General features: G+C 39.5%; 2 protein-coding genes across 3 annotated transcripts in view; both read left to right on the forward strand.

Annotated features, from left to right (window-relative positions):
- cfap61 (cilia and flagella associated protein 61) overlaps positions 1 to 14,255 on the forward strand; it is a 41,234-nt gene extending 26,979 nt beyond the window's left edge. For both annotated transcript variants that reach the window (XM_017456773.3, XM_017456772.3), the window contains exons 17-25: positions 1,508 to 1,600; positions 2,131 to 2,299; positions 2,709 to 2,883; positions 5,089 to 5,381; positions 5,887 to 6,214; positions 8,678 to 8,766; positions 9,614 to 9,819; positions 11,001 to 11,088; positions 12,865 to 14,255. In XM_017456773.3, coding sequence (XP_017312262.1) covers positions 1,508 to 1,600; positions 2,131 to 2,299; positions 2,709 to 2,883; positions 5,089 to 5,381; positions 5,887 to 6,214; positions 8,678 to 8,766; positions 9,614 to 9,819; positions 11,001 to 11,088; positions 12,865 to 13,047 — 1,624 coding nt within the window. In that variant the 3' untranslated portion in view covers positions 13,048 to 14,255. The remainder of the gene's footprint in view (positions 1 to 1,507; positions 1,601 to 2,130; positions 2,300 to 2,708; positions 2,884 to 5,088; positions 5,382 to 5,886; positions 6,215 to 8,677; positions 8,767 to 9,613; positions 9,820 to 11,000; positions 11,089 to 12,864) is intronic.
- Positions 14,256 to 14,876: 621 nt separating this feature from the next.
- Positions 14,877 to 17,174, forward strand: insm1a (insulinoma-associated 1a). Its single transcript, XM_017456776.3, has one exon. The coding sequence runs from the start codon at positions 15,067 to 15,069 to the stop codon at positions 16,372 to 16,374; it is 1,308 nt and encodes a 435-aa protein (XP_017312265.1). The 5' UTR covers positions 14,877 to 15,066; the 3' UTR covers positions 16,375 to 17,174.
- The last annotated feature ends 4,486 nt before the right edge of the window (positions 17,175 to 21,660 follow it).

Here is a 21,660-nt window from a genome sequence, read left to right on the forward strand (position 1 = left end):
AAGGAGGGCTTTTACCGTGATGCTTGGAGAAGAAAGCACTTTAATGTATGCCAATGCAGCAAGGGAAATAGAGGGATGTCAGTAGTGGACTGCATCTGCCCCTCCAGCATTCACAGAATAACCCCACACACCCCACAGCCTTTTGTTCCACCTCTAATGGTGTGCGGTTATCGCTGCTGTCCTCACGCTCATGTCCCTGCTTTCAGTGGCATTCTTCATGGACAAAAACACACACACACACACACACACACACACACACACACACACACACACACACAGAAAGGCTGATTATCGTAAATGGACAAAATCCACTTTACAAATACATCTTCATTTAGGAGGCATCTATATGAAAGCATTATATTCAACAAAGCCCAGTGCAGGATCAGGCCTTCTTTTTTATTCTCTCATAGTGAAAACAGATGGTATTTTAGACACAAAAATAGTTCTGTGCTCTGTTGAAAAGATAATGCTTTCCATTACGGGTCACATATTAATTTGATTATTTTGTTATGCTGTTAGTAAGTCATTGAATAAGTATAATTAAAGTGTTATCTCATTAAACTTAAAAGATATACAGTATGTGATGGATTTAGCACTGTGAATCATTTCCTTTCGATTTTGCAGTGAATTACTTACAATTAAGTTCATTACAGGGAAAAATGAAAACTGAAAAGGAATGAATTTTTTATTGGACATAATGAGAGCCATGAACAAAATCACCCAATGACTCAACATAAACGTTCCAATGACATTCCAGTCTGAAAACGCTATTTTAAAAAGTGCTTCACTGGTTAATAACATCTTCTCTTTTTTACATTCCTGTTTGATTTTAAGAAAGTACAGTCTCACAAATATTGATAGATTAAGCTATTAGTTAAAGGAGTATTAAAAAATCAATTCTATATGATTTTCCCTTTATCCCAAATGTAGTCAACAAGCCCACATGTTTGACATACAATGTTTACTTCATATTATTATTATTATTTTTTCTGGAGCTGCAAAGCAAATGAAGCTATCAAGTAATAGAATCTCTTTTCTGTAAATATCTGCCCTAAACCACATACACTACAGGGATATGACACAGAGTTACCGATGTGGTTTAGGACACAGTGTGACCACAGAATGTCATCTAGAAATACGAAGTGAACTTCACATTGTAGTTAAATAACTGAAAAATTTTGTATAGCGAACTATTTTTACATGTTTTGCATGTGTCCATATGGGCTTCCTCTGGGTTCTCTGGTTTCCTCCTACCTCCCAAAAATGTACCTGAAGGTGGATTAGCTACTATAAATTACCCCTCGGTGTGAATGTTCATGGGTGCATTCCCATCTCACACTGTGACACTGCACAGAATAAAGCGCTTACTCGACATGACGAATGAGATTATGCAGTATACGATATCATTTGAAGCAAATTTATGCAAAATTGTCAAACAGTAAAATATCCATGAGCTCAAAACTTTACACAATATTTATAGAAAATGAGTTCCTGTTCCTTTTTGCAGCCCGCACCTGCAGTTCAACAACCTGACCCTCATCTCTCCTCATGGTTTACCTGAACACCTCAGCACTGACAACATGAGCTTTCTAGTTGCAAGGTAAGCTTAATTAGCTAGAGCAGAATTACATATGACAAGCTTATCAAAAATGTCTTGACTGTCTGGGATGAGATTTGTTATCATCAGCTAATTTCAGCATGCATAGTACGAGGAGAGATTCGGTGGTCAGAGGTGATGTTTAGACCTGCAGCCTAGGCAGCCAAGAAAGACAAGAGGCAGTCATCAATTGGCCATGTCCAATAACTTTTTATTGCTGAGCTCCCTTAAATAAAATTTGTTGTAAATCAGTACAACAGTCGGTGTTGTATTTTAGGATTTGAGGACCTTTGTCTTGGATTATTTAACTTTCATTTGAATATATAATGTTTCTAGTGGTGCTACATTTCTTGATTCCCAGATCCTCATCCCTAGACCTTTGCATTCCTACCTTTTTTGTTTGTTTGTTTTCAGCCTGTCCTTTTGGATATGATTATATATTCACCTTGTTTACTTGATTTATGACTTTTGACTACCCATGCATAAGCATAAATAAGGAAACTCTGAAATACTCAAGTTTTTCTTCTCTGCAGTCATTGCTACAACCAGCGGGATCACGCTCAACTCTCTCTGTGCTCGTGGGTCAATGTGCTAAAGGGAAAGATGACAGCCATAGACAGGAAAATGACACGTGTACAAGTCAACGGAGATCACTACATTCCATACGATCAGCTCATCCTCTGCACTGGACAGCAATACCAGGTACTGAAGCCACAGTGTGTTAATACAAATGGCAGGTTGCTTTAATAGCTCATGCCAATTAAATGCCCCACTCTGGCAGTGAAATAGATCAAATTGCCAATTTTGCTTGTAATCACAAGTTCATGCCATATATAACCCTGTGAATGAGGTGTTTAGCATTGATAACAAATTAGTGCTTTAATATAAACCCATAATTTCAGTTAAAGCCAGAACTACTGTCAGAGTGGCTGTTATAGAAAATAAATATAAAGTATAATTCAACTTAAATCAGTGATCAGTACATTATGCAGATTTTATAAAAAGATTTGGATAAGCAGTACCTGAGCTTCATAAAACAGCAATGTGGGTTTGTATGAAACAAATTAGATATCCAAATTATACTGGAATATTCTGTATATATCTTTGTCAGATGCTTTGTCCTACTGGAATAGACATCAGTACATGGTCCTTGACCAGCTCAGTGCCAGAGCAGCGCATCCGCAGATACACTGGTCACATTCCCTCCAACCTCTTCACGCTGAATGACCAGCAGGACTGCACTCAGGCCTACCACTGGCTTATGGAGAACTTTGTCCTGCAGGAAGGTGAGTCTGAGAGTCTGTGGCTGTAATCCATGGCCCTCGTGTGTGTCAGAGAGATTCTTCTTCTGAAAATGTATCCTAAGATCTGTGTCGAAGCTGTTTCAGGATCAGTGAACAACAAGTGATTTACCAAGGCTCCATTACTCCTACATGGACCTGCTCCAACTGCCAGGCTGTAATGACGAGCTAATTAGTCAGAGTGAAATCTTTCATCTGTCAGATGTGGGTCGGCCTCCTTCATCTGTTTAGGGGATGATATCAATATCAGGAGGGCTTTAGAATTAATCTTGCTCTCTGAAGGGAGCGAGGAGAGAGCCAGTGATACGTGTCTGATTATGCCTATTATATTTACTAATTACAGGCTCCTCTAATAATCTGGGAAGTAGCACGATTATGAGTGAGTGCAAATTATGCCGTCCAAATGCATACAATATCAGCTTGGCACGAGGGAAATTTGCATTTGCGCTGCCGGACACTGCCTTTTTTGTTTTTATTTGTTACTAATTATTTGTTCCAATTAAAATTTATATATAAATATATGTTTATTAAATTCATCACCGAGCAGTGGAATATGCATCATTTGAATGATCCACAAGTGGAGGGAAAAAGCAATAGGACTTTTCCTGGTCTTTTAGTGGCCTAGTCAAGAGCTTTGGACTTTAACAAAATAGGTGTACAGTAATGTTGATGAAAGATGTATGGGTGTATAAATGAACCACTTATAAACATACAAAATAATTTAAATATTTTTATTGTAATAAACATGCAATAAATTTGATATTATGTATATTATTTCAACAACTGTATTAGTTCAATATATTCACTGGTTTCAGCATCAGGCAATTCCAAACAAAAAATATTGTACCATGATCAAACAAAAAATAATAAAATAAAACTTCCCTAACTCTCTAAGCAAACAACGTAAGAAAAACCATGATCCTAGAAAATGGAGTGATGATGTAATGATCACCGAAGCTCACAATCCATACGCAATAAAACAAATATATAAATCACAACATGCTTTTGAGTTACCTATTACAACATACCAACTGTAGCACTAATTTTAGGGGTGTAAACCTCAGGCCTCCACACCATACAATCCACTTTAGATTTTTAAGGCAATGATTTGAATCTGCCCAAGTACAATAACATTTTGATTACTAAATCAATATTCAATATTAGACAATATTGCTGAATCTGCTCTAATCAAAATCTTACCCACTTTGTTCATAATCTGAGGTAGGCCTAGTGTTAATTTGTGAATGATGATGACATAGAGAAGGTCTGTTTCAAATATCATGAGCCGATTTCATATCAGTTTTAAATATGAATAATTTTTTACACACCAGCTGCCTGTACTTTTTCAATAATAAGCCACGTGTAATCAATTATAATTTTATTATCAGTTATAATTAATCTGAATCTATTTATGATCATTGCCTTGATTCATTTCAATCGTTGCCTTTTAAATCGATGCATCAATCTCAATTGCCCGAATGTTACACCACTACCACTAATCTATCACTATTTCAGCACCCTGGACAGAGATCCAGCACCCTTAACTACCGTATGGTCCAAAGTCCATTCTGCAGTACAGTTCAATAGAGACAGTTGTTCTTATTTCAACAGATATTTATATTTAACTGTAATTAATACAACATTTTACTTAGCTGAAAATAAAAATAAGCCAACTCATCTCACCAATGGCGCAACAGAAAAGCATTCACCCTATCATGAATTTAATCTGGATGATGACACTCCCATGTGTATAAAGGAGTCAAGAAAGCAGAAATGGCCATGCTCTTCTGATGGAAGGGTTAGCATAATCTCTCCTTTGTCAATCGCACTAACTAAATCGTGGGTTTCTGTGAGTTCACATATGTGGAAGGGTGTGTGTGTGTGTGTAGCAAGTGTGTTACACTGTCCTGTGAAGCAGTATGAGCAGCAGGTCAAAATAATGCAGTTGGCTGACTTCACATGTTTTTTAGGAAGCACATGTTAGCCTTCGTCCTCTCCGGGTGGTAGCTGTTGTATGATAGGGGAGAGCTGGAATTGTTCAAGACTAAATTAGGTAGAAAATGGGGAGGAAAAAAACTGTTGGAAATTTTTTTTATCTGGACTATTCTTTTGCTTACATGAATTGCTGGTTTGTTGTAGTTGTGTTTGTGGGAAGAGATGAAGTTAAGCTTGTACATTCTCATTCCTAAGGTAACGCTGTGGTTTACGGGGACACCATAGATGTCTACACCTGTGTGGAAACATTGCTACAAATGGGTGTAACAGGGTTCCGAATCCATGTGGTCCACCAGACTGCAGCTGGATCCCTGTCCTGTTTCCAGAGCCTCACCGTGGACCAGGCAGTGAGGACGGCTCTGGAGAAACAGGATGTTCATGTCCATCACAACTGCTTGCTGGCCCAGATGAATGATGGACAGCACCCCGAGCCACTCACATCTGTCTCATTTACCACAGATGGCCTGCCCTTCAGACTGGAATGTGCAGTGAGTGATGGGTCGTGTCTTTTCCTTTCTTTTTTCAAATTTATTGGAGAAATAAGCCAAGAAGTATGTTAATATTAACACAGGAAAAGGTTTTTTGTGCTCATAGGTGGACTAAGCACTTTCTTACGTTGATTTTCGGAACACTTCATTCAGATTGTGCAAATCAGTTGCACGTAGTTCACACCACCAAAGATTTGACAGACATTTCTTGAGTAAAGAAGCACTTGCCATTAAACCTGAAAAACAATCAGAGATAGAAAATGTAGACAGAGTGACACAACACAGAAGCATTCATGCAAATTCAAAATTATCAAAAATGGCGATGCTGGATGGGCGGGAAGGCATTCTCCTCTCCCTTTCAGTCACATTGACACTAGCCAGTCGTGGGCATCATATATGCAAAAGAGGGTAGATGGCACTTTCCTCTGAGTCTGTTATGCTGCCTATGACACTATATGAGCAGCACGCATGAAAACGTTCTCATATGAAACCTTTACATTTTCAGGTCTTCTTTAACTTCTTCCATAAAGGTGTGGACTATGACTCCTTCAAGGCCGTAAATAGCACTTATCTGTTGTTTGATGGGCGTCTGGTTATCGACTCCACCTTCCAAACAAACGACTGCAAAATCCACGCTGCCGGACCTTTAACAAAGTTATCTCGCAGCTGCTACGCTGATCAGTGGTCCCACTCTTATTTTAACTCCAAGGAGGTGGGCCAGGAGCTGGCGACCATGTTGCTGCACTTATTTGACCCGACATTAGAGCCACCAGCCAAACCTGCACCAGATGCTGATCGTCTCATACCCATCTACAAGCAGTCTAAGATAACAGGCAAGACTCTTTAGGAACTAGTTTTACAGATTTGAATTAATAATATGTTGTCATGGCAATTTGAAAAAGTTAAACAAATCGGGTGTGAACATAGATGCAGCACATATAAGCATTGATAGAAAGGTCTGAACGTATATCTGGTAACAGTAACTGTGCTATACATGGGGCAACATCACACCATGCCATTGTTAAATATTTTCCTGAAACAGCATGCTGCTGAGGGTTTTATCTCTTTACAGTATCAGTTTCAGGATAGATTTTCCTCTGGGTACTCCGGTTTCCTCCCTCAGTCCAAAGACATGCATTGTAGGCTAATTGGCATCTCTAAATTGTGTGTATTGTGTGAATAGGTGTGAATGTGTGTGTCTGATTGTGCCCTGCAATGGGTTGGAGCGGGTTGTCCAATAATCGTAGCGTTGGCGGTTCGATTCCGGGCCCACATGACTCCACATGCCAAAGTCTCCTTAGGCAAGACACTGAACCCCAAGTTGCTCCCAATGTCAAGTTAGTGCCTTGCATGGCAGCTTTGCTACCATTGGTGTGTGAGTGTGTGTGTATGAATGGGTGAATGAGACACAGTGTAAAGCACTTTGGATAAAAGCGCTATATAAGTGCAGACCATTTACCATCTTGGGTGTCCAATGCCTTGTGCCCCAAGTTCCCTGGGATAGGCTCCAGGCTCCCTGTGACTCTATGTAGGATAAGCAGTACAGAAAATGGATGGATGGATGGATTTACTTAAATTCAGTTTCAAAAAGCCAGATGTTGTTTAGTCTCCGTTTAAATATTGTACCAATACACTCTGTATGTAATGTAAACAATTGGATTTTTAGACCTTTCTCTCTATTTGCTTCTTTTTTCCCTTCCCTGTGGTGGAATCTCAGAGATATTCAGCTGTTCATTTCCTTACAGAGTTGAGCTATGAGCACTGATGATCCCAACAAAGCTTTGTACTGTGCTATGTTTGCTTATTCCATTAGTAAACAAGGTCATTGGATGAGGATTAGTGACAAAGAAAACACTCACATTTGCCTTGCATCAATAGGTGGAGTTACCTTGAGTTATTTAGGTGGGGTTGTTAAACGGATTATATCACACTTACAGTAAGAGGCCACATGATTTATTGTCAATGAGAAAGTTAAATGCTATTGTCTTGAATTTGTTAAGTGGGATGGATATACTGTAAATCTGGTCTGGCAATGTATCTATGTTTTTATACATGTTTGTCCTCATTTTATTCACAATGTTTACATCTCTCAGTTTTTACAACTCATATATATATATATATATATATATATATATATATATATATATATATATATATATATATATATATATATATATAAACGTAGGTACACTAATGTTAATTACTTTATCTCGGTGCACTTCAGACATTAATTGTTGACTACTATTGATGTGCTAAGTGCCTGATTCGCTTGTATCATTTCCATATGCTGTTATTGGAAAACAATGACAGGGGGGGGTGTGATGCAGCCTGAAACTAAATGGAGTTACAGTTGATTTTCCTAAAGTATGTCCCAAAGTGCAACCCCGATTCTATAAAAGTTGGGACGCTGAGGAAAATGTAAATAAAAACAGAATGCAATGATTCGCAAATCTCATAATCCTATATATTATTCACGATAGAATACAGAATTTTTTTTAATTTGATAGCCCCAACATGTCTCAAAAAAGTTGAGACGGGGGCAACAAAAGGCTGGAAAAGTAAGAGTTGGTAAAAAGAAACAGCTGGAGGTTAATTGGCAACAGGTCAGTAAGATGATTGGGTATAAAATGAGTATCTTAGAGAGGCAGAGTGTTTCAGAAGTAAAGATGGGCAGAGGTTTACATATTTGAAGACATGTTTGTGTGTTAACTGTTTATACAGTAGCTGTTAAAACAAGCGATAACCATAACTTGTTTCTGGATGTACCACAACATTAAATATAACTATAAACTGATTAAAAACTGTGATATGATGTTCGTTAATAAATAAGAAAATGTGAGAAATGAAACGCTTTAGGATATACTGTTATAGGACCGTATTGCACCATCCCATTACACCATGGGCAGTGGTGGCCCAGTGGTTTTAAAGGCTCTGGATTACTGATCAGAAAGTCAGGAGTTCAAGCCCCAGCACTGTCAAGCTACCACTGTTGGGCCCTTGGGCAAGGCCCTTAACCCTCAATTGCTCAGTTGTATAAATTAGATAAATGTAAGTTGCTCTGGATAAGGGTGTCTGCCAAATGCCGTAATGTAAATCCCATCATTGATTATTTTCCTTTAACAGCATTCTGCATCATTGTTTATTCCTTGCTCATAACAGTATCATTATCATTAAATTGACCATCCCACACATTTTAGATACATGTGTACCTGAGAAACCTTCATGGCAGCTTTGAAATGTGTCACATAATGAAATATGGCTCATTCACCTTCCCTCGTTGTGGTTTTTGTTCACAGGTGGAAAGCTACCAGGTGGATACCATTATCTCCATGTCACAAAACCATCAGGCTACACCGATGTATCTCCATCCGTTAGCAGCACACAAGTATGTTTCATTTTCAGGATAAGTGGATGCTGAGCTGTGTATCATGAAGTCGTCTTTAACAATAACCTTTGATCCCATCACACTTATACTGTAGTCGCACCATCAAATGACATTACCCTGGTGTTCTTTGTAGTTTTTTTTTCTTTTGTGAGTGTAATAGCTGCTACTGTTGATGCCTGTGGGTGTGCACTGTTTAGCGTTTTTAGTTCTGATGAGAAACACTCGCAGTGTTACTGTATATCTAGCACCTGAAGCTAAGTAGCTCAACACAAATGAAATAATGCACTAATCAGTGTGAAAATTGGTTGTTCTCTTTACATGTTGCGTGCATGGATTCGTACTAGCTTTATTGACAAATTCAGCAAAGCAAACTGAGGTGCTAACGATCACTAATTATTATTTTTCTTCGTAATATCTCTATGCACATTCATTGAGAGATTGTACTGTGTCCGAAAGGATACGATGAATTCATAGTTATACGTTCCTCCATTTTTGGGAATGGGAAATTAATGCAGGTAGGAATTAAAGTTGTGAGTGAGAAACTAACGAAAAGTTGGACCACATCTGACATCTCACAGAAACAATATATCACGTGCAATGTATATGCTGCACCTTCGAAACAGTGAATATCAACATTCTAGCACACGTATATGTTGCATCGCAAAGAATCAAACATTCACTCAAATGCACCAACGAAATGTAACCGAGCCCACCTCTACCACTATGCTATTTGAATACTACTGATATGTAATTAATTATGTGAACTCGTTTATAAACATATTAAACCCACTTCATGCATAAAATTTGATGAGATTAAGGATCCTGTTTGTTCTTGTGTGTTCAACAGGGACGGAGCATTGCGACAGGCAGTGTGGAGACAGGAAACTACTTCCAGCTGCAGTTCAGTCGGTATAACATGGTGGAAAACATCACCTGTCTGTCCTTTAACCCACTTCCTGTCTCGAACTATCTCTGTTTGTATGGCAAACACCAGCTGCTGCTCAACCGGCTGTATGCACGCTTCGACGAAGAACTGATCCAGGACCTCTACAGGTTCTACACACACACACTTCACAAGCATTACATGTTCCACACACACACTTCACAAGCATTACATGTTCCACACACACACACACACACACACACACACACACACACACACACACACACTTACTTCACAAACATTACAGGTTCCACACACACTTCACAAGCATTACAGGTTCTTTACACACACTTCACAAGCACTACACACACACTTCAGTACCATGTTATAGCTGTGGCAGTATCATTTCTTTACATATTTAGAAGCAAGGGCTAAAATCTAATGTAATCTTCATTTAATTCCAGATTAGGATTAGGACTGTGTCACAATCTTGTTTTTTTTTTTTTTATTTAATTTTTTTTATCTATACCCATGTAATTATCCTGGAATTACAGTTGACAAATTTATTAGTGCACCTAATAAACTGCCACTTCAGTGTGTGTTTGTGTGTGTGTGTGTGTGTGTGTGTGTGAGAGAGAGAGAGAGAGAGAGAGAGAGAGAGAGAGAGAGAGAGAGAGAGAGAGATGTATTACAGTCAAATTGACTTCTTGATCAAGTCTAATCCTGTGTAAAACTTTTCAGTGTCGAATCAAACTGTTCCCCAATCCAAGGCTAAACTTAATCTCAGTTTAATCCCAGATTAAGATTAACCTTCTTCCATGAATCATTGCCCACTGTCTCTTTACATGCTCATTTTATCTTAATTGATTCTAGTTTCAAGTAAGCTATTGTTAGTATTATATCAGTGATGCTTTTTTGAGACCAGAGACCTATGCCTGTTTTATGAGCTGACCGTCTTAAACCATGTTATCATTGTCCCTATGGAGAGCTGCCGTGTGTCGCTCCGTGTCTGACAGCGTGACCTCTGTTCTAATATTTTAACACCGGTGACCCTGGAGCATCGGTGCTATTGTTTCTCAGCTCTAATCTGTTTATGCAGGTGTCCAATCTGCTTTGCCGCATGGCCGCGAGACAAAGGCTGATCATCCGGCCAGCCGCGCTCATCAGCCGCTCGGCCACTTAATAAATCTTGATCCTTCACTCGCCTGAAAAGAAGCTGCTCTGAATGTCATTACTGAAATCTCACTGCACCTCTAGAACTGTTATAATAATTGATTAGCCATATTGTTACACAGATGCTATTTGACGAACTAGAGGGAAGATTGTTGTTGTTGTTGTTGTTGTTCTGCAGCTATTTCAGAGAGAGTTGGTGTATGGCTATATTCCATGATCGCTTTGCTGATTTCCAACAGGAAGTTCACCAGATCATGACAGATGAGGTTAGCACAAGCTGAAAAAAAATTCCTTGGAAAAATGGATGGGAAATCATGTTGGATTGCATTGTGAAAGGGACTGACTCACTTAAAAAAACAGGGAATTATAACTTGTGTAACTATAACAGATATAATAAAAGGGAAATTTACTGTAGAGTGCGAAATATTACAGAAAATAAGGCTTTTTGTAGTATACAATTCTTATACATGATTTATATGTTATCCAATTATTATAGCTAAAAGCATGCTTTATATGATTTCATGATTAGAATTATTAATAATTATTTACAACAACTGTTTATTATTATTATTATTATTATTATTATTACTATTATTATTATTATTATAAACACTGAAAAAAGTAGGTCAAAAAGTGCAAAGACAAGTAGCTGATTGAAGGTTGTTTCCATCTTAAAGGAAAACTCCACCCTAAATGACTTGCATATTAATCTTTATAATTTACATACATGTGATCTTGACTGGCGTCCAAGATTTATTTTGTAATGATATTCAGAGTCTTTATTGTAAACTTCATTTACTGACATGTTGGTCTAGTTTTCACTCAACATTTTCCTAAACTACCCACAATGCCACAGCTGCTTTGTGCTCTACCCATTTCTTCATCTCTACCTAAAGACAGAGATACAGCATCAGTAGTCTTTTAATCTGTCCAACTCTCTCAACCTCATCTTGAGTACACTGTGCTCAAACAGATCAGCACCCAAAGGTTCAACTTTCACGTGAATACCGCCATCAGCACCATCCCATTCCTTATCTCGTAGAAGTGGCTGCGCTGATTCAGTGTCAGAATTCAGTGTGTTGTATAGCCACATTGTAATGTTATTTCTGTCCACTGCACTGGATTTCTTATAGGTGGGAAATGGTGCATGAGAATAGAAGAAGTTTTGTTTTAAGGCACTAACAGCAAAGCCCAAACATTATCCCTTGTGTTTGAGGTCGTTCAGATTTTTCTCCATTGTATCAGCATGACACACAACTTCTAACTTCATACAGGAATGATGAAAATACAGCACCCACCAACAAATCAGCGCTGTGATCACTGTGTACATCATTCATATTTCATTATAAACATATTTAATCTGTTTAAGGATGGAGTTTTGCTTTAAGTGAATTATCATTACTGCCTGAAAGACAATAAGATCAAACAGAATGTTCTCACACAAACATCTTTTAAACGGTTATTGAAGTGAAAAACAGTGTCAGTGCCAGGTACCCAGCTGACAAAAAAAGGTCCCCAGGACATCCCCTAAATGGCCTCTCTGAACGTCCCCAAAAGTCCATGTGTAGGGTTTCCTTGATGTCCTACGGACTTTCAAGGAGACGTTCACAAGACGTCCAGTGGCCATTCGGGATGCTTAGGGGACTTTCGCTGAAATGTACACATAACACACTAGTGTTATGATTTGATACCCTGTGACGTCCTCGGAATGTCCGCCAGTGAACATTATAAACCGGACTAAATGTTGATGTCCTCGAAACATCCGCCAGGAAACGTTATAAACCAGACCAAATGCGGACCTAAGTGGACGTTCGCAACGTCCAGGGGACATCCCCTGTTTCCTGGGTATGGACTGATAATTGACTGTTTTGGTATTAGTATCATATCAAAGGAGAAACTCTACAGCATATTAAATATATCTATAGTTCTGATGCCATAAATCCTAGCCTAAGTAATAAGTGTTGTTTCAGGTATATTTTTTGGTCTTTGACATTAAATGCTAAAACAGCTGCACTGATTTCACGCATTTGTTTTGTTCTCAGCTTCACAGTGACTCGACGTCCCTCACAAAACTCTTGGAGACAGTCACGGATGGCACACTGGAGCTTTCTGAACATCAGAGTGGACAAAGGGAAGCGCTGACCAAAGTGAAGGAAAGCGTTCTAGAGTACCTACAGTTCAATCAATACCATCTACCCATGTATACACAGCCTGCACTGCTATAAGTTTAATAAGTTCATGTTTAATTATAGCATAGTATTAGAATAAACTGATCAGCACAGCTTCTGTACAAATATGAAGCTGTTTTTATTAATATATTGGGAAATATTCAATTAAAATGAATCTAATATGAAAAATGGAAAAGATTCCTGCTGTTGATTTATTTTATCACTCATGTATCTGACACTTGATAGAAAATTACTGATGTAAATAGTGGCATAATTACTTAATACAGGTTAATTAATGATGGGAAGGCAAAACTAATTCTGAATCAAATGCATCTCTTTAGCTCTCATTTGCTGAGATGTTAATGACAGTGGAATTATTTAAGGCAGGGCTGGAGAACGCAGTGTGACTCCTCCAAACAACCACAAAAGGCCAGGGTGGATTTGCAGAGCTTTAGAGAGTCACTGCCAGCTGTATGGTAATGTGACGCAAAGCTCCAGTGCGTTCAACTCACGCGTGCACGCACACACGCACACGCACACACACACACACACGTCTGCAGCCATATGATCCATCATTTCACAGATAACAGCGAACATGCTTTTTCTGACATGCAACTTGCTATGAGCTATAACTGAGAAGACATCACCAGTGGGACACTTTTCACAAGAGCCTCCTGATTACCGTAGCCCCTGTCGGCAAACTAAATTACAGAACATACCTTTAAATGTCAAGCAGTTTAGTTAGCATCACCTCCTGTAATAACCTGATCATCTGAAACACAAACAGCATCATGGCAAATTCTATGCTGTTTCAAAGATGAAGAAAGAAAATCAGATACAGTAAGGGTTTTACAAAATTTAGAAGAAAGAAAGAAAGAATGAAAGAAAGAAAGAAAGGCACACAATCTTGATACTAAACTACTGGCATGTGTACTGACAGAAGCCACATCTACTTAATTTGGATGGATGGAAGGAAGGAAGGAACGGAGGGAAGGAGGGAGGGAGGAAGGAAGGAAGGAAGGAAAAAAGGAAGGAAGGCACAGAATCTTGATACTAATCTATTGGTATGTGTACTGACAGAAGCCACATCTATTTAATTTGGAAGAAAGAAAGAAAGAAAGAAAGAAAGAAAGAAAGAAAGAAAGAAAGAAAGAAGGGAAGGAAGGAAGGATGGATATTTATTTCAACTAATAATTTTCTAAACACTATAACTTAGATACTAAACTATTTGTATTTAAACTGACTTCATGTTTTACACATGAAAGAAAGCAAGCAAGCAAGAAAGAAAGATAGTTGGTGTGTGATACTTTCAGTGTAAAGAAAGAGAAAAGAGAATAGCTCCACGTCATTGTGTGTATTTGTTCACCGATAAGTGTGTGTGTGTGTGTGTGTGTGTGTGTGTGTGTGTGTGTAAGGTCAGTGTTCAGGTGTGTTCAGCTGTTCGTGTATTAACCCTGCACGTGTTTATGCAGCGCTCTGCACTATGCTACTGAATGTGGATGTCTTTAAGCAGATACACGAACACACTCATCCACTGAACTGAGCATTCCTCCAGCATCTCAACAGGACCGAATGCGCTTTGTTGATCCTTTGACCCTCCTCCTGCACTCTCAGTTTGAAATGCTGCTGGAATGATCGGACCCCCACCCTACAGCGCGCGCGCGTCTATAGAAAGCCATCAGACCGAGAAAAAAAAGAAGCATCCTCTTATAATGAAAAGCTCTCAGGTACATCTGCGTGGCAATCTGCAGCTCCTCTAAACCGAATCGCTCTTTCTCTCTCTCTCTCTCTCTCTCTCTCTCTCTCTCTCCTCCCCTCCCACTCACCCATCCGCAGGGATCTCGTGCTCCATCTGATTGGCTGGGAGGGGGACGTCGCTTTCATCGTTTCGACTTAAAAACAGTGCAGCTATGCCTTGGTGATGAAAAGAGGCAGCTCGCGGAAATAAAGGCGGAGGGTGGGGACCGCTCACTGTAGCACGGAAACGCCTAAAACACAAAAAAAAAATCCCGCGCGCACTGACACGAGTTCAGTGCCATCTGTCCATCTGAAAGTGCCTTGCTTCTGTTTGCGAAGATGCCCAGAGGATTTTTAGTCAAGAGAAACAGGAAAGCGACGCCCGTGTCGTACCGGATCCGCGCGGAGCATGAGGAGGAACAGGAGCGCGAGCAGATGCAGCGATCGAGCGATGCGCCTCAATCAGCATCTGCGTCCTTAGCATTAGTTGCATCAGCACCACCGCGCGCGAACAGTCTGAGCCACGCTCCCAAACCGGTGCGTTTCGGAAACCCTGAGACTGTGTGCCAGTCGATGTACAGCCCCACGCGCCCTGTGAGCCGAGAGCACGAGCGCGTGTCCCTCGAGCACCGTTTCGACCTCGGCTCGCCCGTCTCGGCGGAGTCTTTCCCGACGCTCAACGGCTTCGAAGCTCAGCAGCACCTCGCGTGCGCTCCTGTGGACCTAAAGATCGGCACAAGCGACAGCAACCGGATTGCTAGCAAACGAGCAGCGCCTGAGCCCGAGCGCAAGAGCAAACCGGCACCCAAAAAAACCAAAGCGATCAGGAAGTTACAGTTCGAGGACGAGGTCACGACCTCACCGGTTCTCGGGCTGAGGATCAAAGAGGGTCCGGTTGAGCAAAAGCCGAGCACGCGCTCCGGTGTAGACAAACCGCTTGGCGAGTTCGTGTGCCGCCTGTGCGGTGAGGCGTACGCGGACCCGTTCGCCCTCGCGCAGCATAGGTGCTCACGCATCGTGCGTGTCGAATACAGGTGTCCCGAGTGCGACAAGGCTTTCAGCTGCCCCGCCAATCTAGCCTCGCACCGGCGCTGGCACAAACCCAAGCAGCTGAACACGACGGGGAACGATGGCACCGACAAGAAACCCCGCGCGCCGGACGACACGAATAAGGATGTGCAAGTTGAGCTCGAGCGAGAGCGCGACACGCCCAGCCCCGGAGCCTCCGAGTCGGGTTCCGGCTCCGATTCAGACGGCATGTACGAGTGCCAGCGCTGCGCGAGGAAGTTCAAACGCCAGGCTTATTTGAAGAAGCACGTCCTGACACATCACGCTCCGCTGAGTGCAAGTCGCGAGAGTCACGCGCCGTCACAAGAAACCGAGGCGAAGCGGTTGGAGCACGCGCAGGTGCCTGTGCAGGCGCCGTTGGATTTGAGCGCGTGTCCTGTATGCGGGGAGACTTTCCCAAGTCGCGTGGCGCAGGAGAGGCACGTCCGCGTGCAGCACGCGTCTCACGTGTACCCGTGCAAGCACTGTCCGGCCGCTTTCTACAGCTCCCCAGCGCTCACGCGCCACATCAACAAGTGCCACCCGTCAGAAAACCGGCAGGTGATTCTGCTGCAGGTGCCCGTGCGGCCCGCCTGCTGAAGAGCCCGCGTGCCTTTAAACATTAAAGGAAAAAAAAAGAAAAGAAGAAAAAACAAAACAGAACAACGGCGCGTGCAAGGGGAAACGACACAGCTATAAAGCCTCGCGTTTAAAATCTACACGATTGTAGTTTATCAGAATTGAACAGTTGAACAACAATTGAAGTGCACAGCGAAAATATTAGGTGTTCAGTTAACACAGACTGACGTACAGTGCGGAATTAACACACACACACACACACACACACACACACACACACACACACACACACACACACACACACTTTTAACACTTTCAAGACTTTATTTAACACTTTTCAGTTAAGCATCATGCTAATTCGTGAAAGTTACAAGGCTAGGGATTTATTATGACTTAATTCGCATTAAATTCTACGCAATCGCACTGACGCAGAGGATTTCTTACTCACTGTGTCTGAGCAGTGCAGTCGTGTTAGTTAATACAACACAGTCTCATTTCACAAATAGTTAATGAAACATTGCACGTGGTCATGGCCTGGGAAAAGGTTTAGACCCCATGCCCTATTATATGCATCATTTAACTCAACTCAATTTATTTATTTATTTATGCATTTATTTGTGTATTTATTCGACTCATTTCGTAGTTTAAAACTACCATTAAAAAAAAAAAGAATGATGCTAAACAAAATCGAGTCAAAAAAAGAAGTAAAACAGCAAAGACATGAATGTGAGTGCAGTTAAAAAGAAGCTACAACTCAAAACTAACTCAAACATCACAATAAAACAGATAAATGAATAATAATTAAAAAAAAAAAATAATAATAATCAAGAAACACCTAAAAATGCTCTAGTAGCCGAACTAATGCTGATTCGTAGGTTAGTAGTTTCTACAATCTTATCTCTGGCTGTGGATTATTATTATTATTATTATTTTATTCTTAGTATCACTAATTGACTCGCATTCAAAGCCGTTAATAAACTAGAAGGGTTGTATTGTCGTAACCTTCAGGTTTGGCCTCATCGCAGCATGTAAATTATTTTGTGTTGCAAAAAAAAAAAGTGATTACAGAATCCTCATTTCAGATTCCTCAACACAGAGGGGTCAGGCATGGTCGTAAACATGGGTGCTGAAACCCCGCCTCCCTCTCCTCCGAACCGCCACTGGTCAGTGTTGATTCAACGCAGTGGTTTTCGCTGTGCGCTCTTAGACTGTTAAATTATTTTTCTAGAATCTCTGCACACATTCTGTACTGTGTTAGCTCATCTAGACCTAAGAAACTCATAATCCTGGCTGTGCCGTTACTGAAAATGCCTTCTTATTCACAGGAATGGAAATCTACCTATATGACTTTAGCTTTAATCTAGCTTGTGGATCTGTGGACTTTAGCTTTTGTTCTCAGACCTTAATAATAATAATGATGATGATGATGATGATGATGATGATGATGATGATGAAAAGGTTTTAGCCTTCTAGTGTAGCCAGAAATGCCTTGAAATAGCTCACACACATTCTGCTGTAAAACTGCCTTAATCGTGTAAATGTGGGGTGACTGAATGTTTTATTTATCTTTTAAATGGTACGCTTGTTATTTTTATATCATTATCATTCCATTGTGTGTATAGATTCACACTGGCTTTATTTATCTATGTATTTATTTATTGCAAATGTTTTATTTAAATTATTTCAATGTCCGAATTAGGCTAGACACTTTGAAACGGCCAAATGTTTAATTTCATTGATTCAATCAATGCAACATTAAGAAGGGGGAAGAAGTAGCCTAGGGTTCGCAAGACCGTTTCCCCACCATTGTTAGGTAGCCTTACAATAATTAGCCTATTCCCTATAGGCCGATTAGTTTCGGGGGAATCATTCAGTCAGTGCTTGTGTGTTTCTGCAGTATTGCTATGTGTCCAAATAACGATAATGACAATAAAACAATCAAAAAAAAACCTTAAACAGAATGCACTCGAGTCATATTATGGTTGCTGTGTCTGTGTGTGAAATGGACGATGCTCTTAAAATTAAAGTCGTTTAAGAACCTGTTTCTTTTCATAGAAGAATCCGTTTTGATTCTCTGAAGAACCTTCTGATGGCTTTTGCTTTTTATTTGTGCCACAAATAATTACCATCCACTTAATAACAATGACAATAAAAAAATTATATATGATGGAAAATTATCATCTTAGATCACACTGGTGCTGAATAATGAAGGTGTTGATGAATTTTCTAGAACAGTAGCTCTTACAGTAGTGCCAGCTGAATAATCTAAATCACAGGTTTATATTAACGTGCTCGTTTTGATGTTCCCGTTTGTATGGTAGCATAATCTAAGGCTAACAATAAGTGGATAAAAAGTGTTGTTATTTAACAAAGCATATAATCATTGATATGGTGAAGCGTTCTGGAAGGAGAAGTTTATTTAAGAGTGTTCAGTGCCTTTATATTTTCCAGCAAAGGAGACAGCTTTCTGGTTAAATGTAACTATAAATGGTTAAAAAGCAATGACTTGTCACTCATTAATATATGAAAACGTGAAATAGTTGGCAAATTGCTGTGGCACAAGAGGAATAACATGCTTTGGCACTTGCTGTTATTGGAAAATTATCAAGTTGAAGTTAGGTGAAATTTAACACTACCACAACTGCTTTGGTTGTGTTGACCTCTAAACAGTGAGAATGATCCAAAATGGGGGAAAGGCTCATTTTAGCACTGTGAATGAGATTTTATATAACACCTCTCAACCTAAGCACAAATTATTGGAGAGTTGGATTTGATGCTATAAGTACTGTATGTTTTACTTTTCTGTTTTTCACTGCATGTAATGTACATGGCTCAACGTAGACAGGCTGGCAAACGAAGAAAATAAGTGCACAAACTTTTCACCTTAACATCCCACATTGTACTGCTCAAGAAAAGAAACAAAGAACACACTTGTGTGATGTGACTAGCCATGACTAAAATACTGATTTCCTGACCGACTTTGGTCACAAGGAAATGTTGCACTTCTGTGTAATGGGTTTCAATTCTGCCCTGCGTTTCAGTCCCGGTAAACTGGGAAAAAGACATCTTCACAAGTGAAAATGTCTTGAATGCAGTCAAATATAGCACATGCTATGATAAGGTTCTAGCATATCCTATGATAAGGTTCTAGCATACCCTATAGTAAGGTTCTAGCATATCCTATGGTAAGGTTCTAGCATGCCCTATGATAAAGTTCTAGCATATCCTATGATAAGGTTCAAGCATATCCTATGATAAGGTTCTAGCATATCCTATGGTAAGGTTCTAGCATATCCTATGATAAGGTTCAAGCATATCCTATGATAAGGTTCTAGCATATCCTATTATAAGGTTGTAGCATATCATATGATAAGGTTGTAGCATATCATGATAAGGTTGTAGCATATTCTATGATAAGGTTCTAGCATATCCTATGATAAGGTTCTAGCATATGCTATAATAAGGTTCTAGCATAGCTTATGATAAGGTTCCAATAAACATAATGTGTGATTATTTAACCTACTTCTAAACTTTTCAAATAAATACAATTTTTGTTCTATTAGCAGATAATTTTTCCAATTTAATTTCAAGCATTTATTTCTAGAAAGAAGGAAAATTATCTTCTGATAGAATGAGAACATTTAAAGCTTGAAATGAGTATAAGCATCTAAAAACAGGCTTGATAAATTTATAGTTGATTTATATACATTACTGTGCAAAAGTCTTAGGCACCCTATTTTTTTTTCTTTTAGTTATTTTTATTTTATTTTATGACTTCTACATTATTGAGTTAGTGCAAAAACATTTTAGATTCCCAAACATTAATTTTCCAACAGAAAATGAAATGTTACAGAAAACTGTTTGTATGTCAGTAAAGAAAGCAGCATATTATATAAAAGATACTTTTCAGACACAAAAAAACACGATGAAGGCTGCTGGGTTTTGCTGCAAAAATAAGAAGCGAGTGCAACAGTCAAAGTCTCCAGAAGAACCTTGTCTGGTTCTGCAAGATGCTCAATAAAATGTACAGTTCATTTCCTTATAAAACCGCACACACTGTACCCGAGACGACTATTTTTTATTTAAACCACAGGGTTGTCACACCAAATATTGACTTTGTTTCATTTCTTACTGTTTACTTCTCTTTATAGTATTTTTTTTTTAATGTAAAACTAGTTCATTTCAAGTTATAATTTTTTGCAGAATTTTTTTTTCACATTATTTCAGATATTTTCATAATTTCCGAAGTCACTTATGGCGTTTTCTCCTTCCACATACTTGAAAGTGTACCTTAAACCAAGTCATCTAGAAAGTGATCATGAGTGCATGCATGCATGTACACATGGCTATATGGGGTTAGTGAAAGCTCTCTGCAAGTCACACACCTGGATAGCACCTGCTTCACCCTGGCAACCGAGTCCCATGATAGAGGAGCAACAGGAGCTGCACAACAAGGCAGCAACACCCCGGTGTTCAAACAAACTGAAAGCCTCCAGTTCTGCTAAAAACACATACACCACACTCAAAATAAATAAATAAATAAATACACAGCCTGGAGAGGAGAGTGAGACAATGTTTTAATTCTTCGCACCCCACGTCACAATAACAAAATCTTACATTTGTGAGGTTTTTGCAATGTCCTTGACTCAGATGTATGGGTAGGAGTAGGGGCGGGGTTTAAAGTCAAACCTTTTCTTATGACTTTACCCATATGAAATTCACATCACCTGCATTTTTCATGAGATCAGGTTGCTCAGAAACACACACACACACACACACACACAGAGACAGAGAGAGAGAGAGAGAGAGAGAGAGAGAGAGAGAGAAATCACACCGATCAAAGCTTTCAGAATTATAAGGGCACTCTGACATTAAACATCATTAGCTGTTTAAAATTTAATGCATCTTACAGGGTATTCCCTGGATTATTTTAGAGCTTAAGGGAGGGGGCAGCGTTCCTGTAGACTGCTGGTTGGGGGGTGGATGCAGTGGGAGAATGGTGCACAGAAAGACAGTGAAATAGGACTTTAATTAAAATGATCATTTAACAAAATACTGTATATAAACCAAACCTGCCTGCTATAGATGAAAAGTACTAATGATAAGTAAAAGTGAAAAAAAACAAACATTTTGTGTCAAGCTGTTATAGCAAAATAAACAGTGACAGGCAGCATGACATGAAGCAGAGTTAGCATTACCCCCATGAAGTTGATTATTTTACTACAATAGCATGTCCTCATGTGGTTCATTCCTCTTATACCACAGCAATTTGCCAATTCTGACAATTTTTTATTGATTAAATAAAGA

Source organism: Ictalurus punctatus, chromosome 25, assembly GCF_001660625.3.
Source record: "Ictalurus punctatus breed USDA103 chromosome 25, Coco_2.0, whole genome shotgun sequence".
Taxonomy (NCBI): domain Eukaryota; kingdom Metazoa; phylum Chordata; class Actinopteri; order Siluriformes; family Ictaluridae; genus Ictalurus; species Ictalurus punctatus.

Bases quoted from the DNA above. Each gene is read 5' to 3' on its own strand.
- insm1a (XM_017456776.3), top strand. From the start codon at position 15,067: ATGCCCAGAGGATTTTTAGTCAAGAGAAACAGGAAAGCGACGCCCGTG.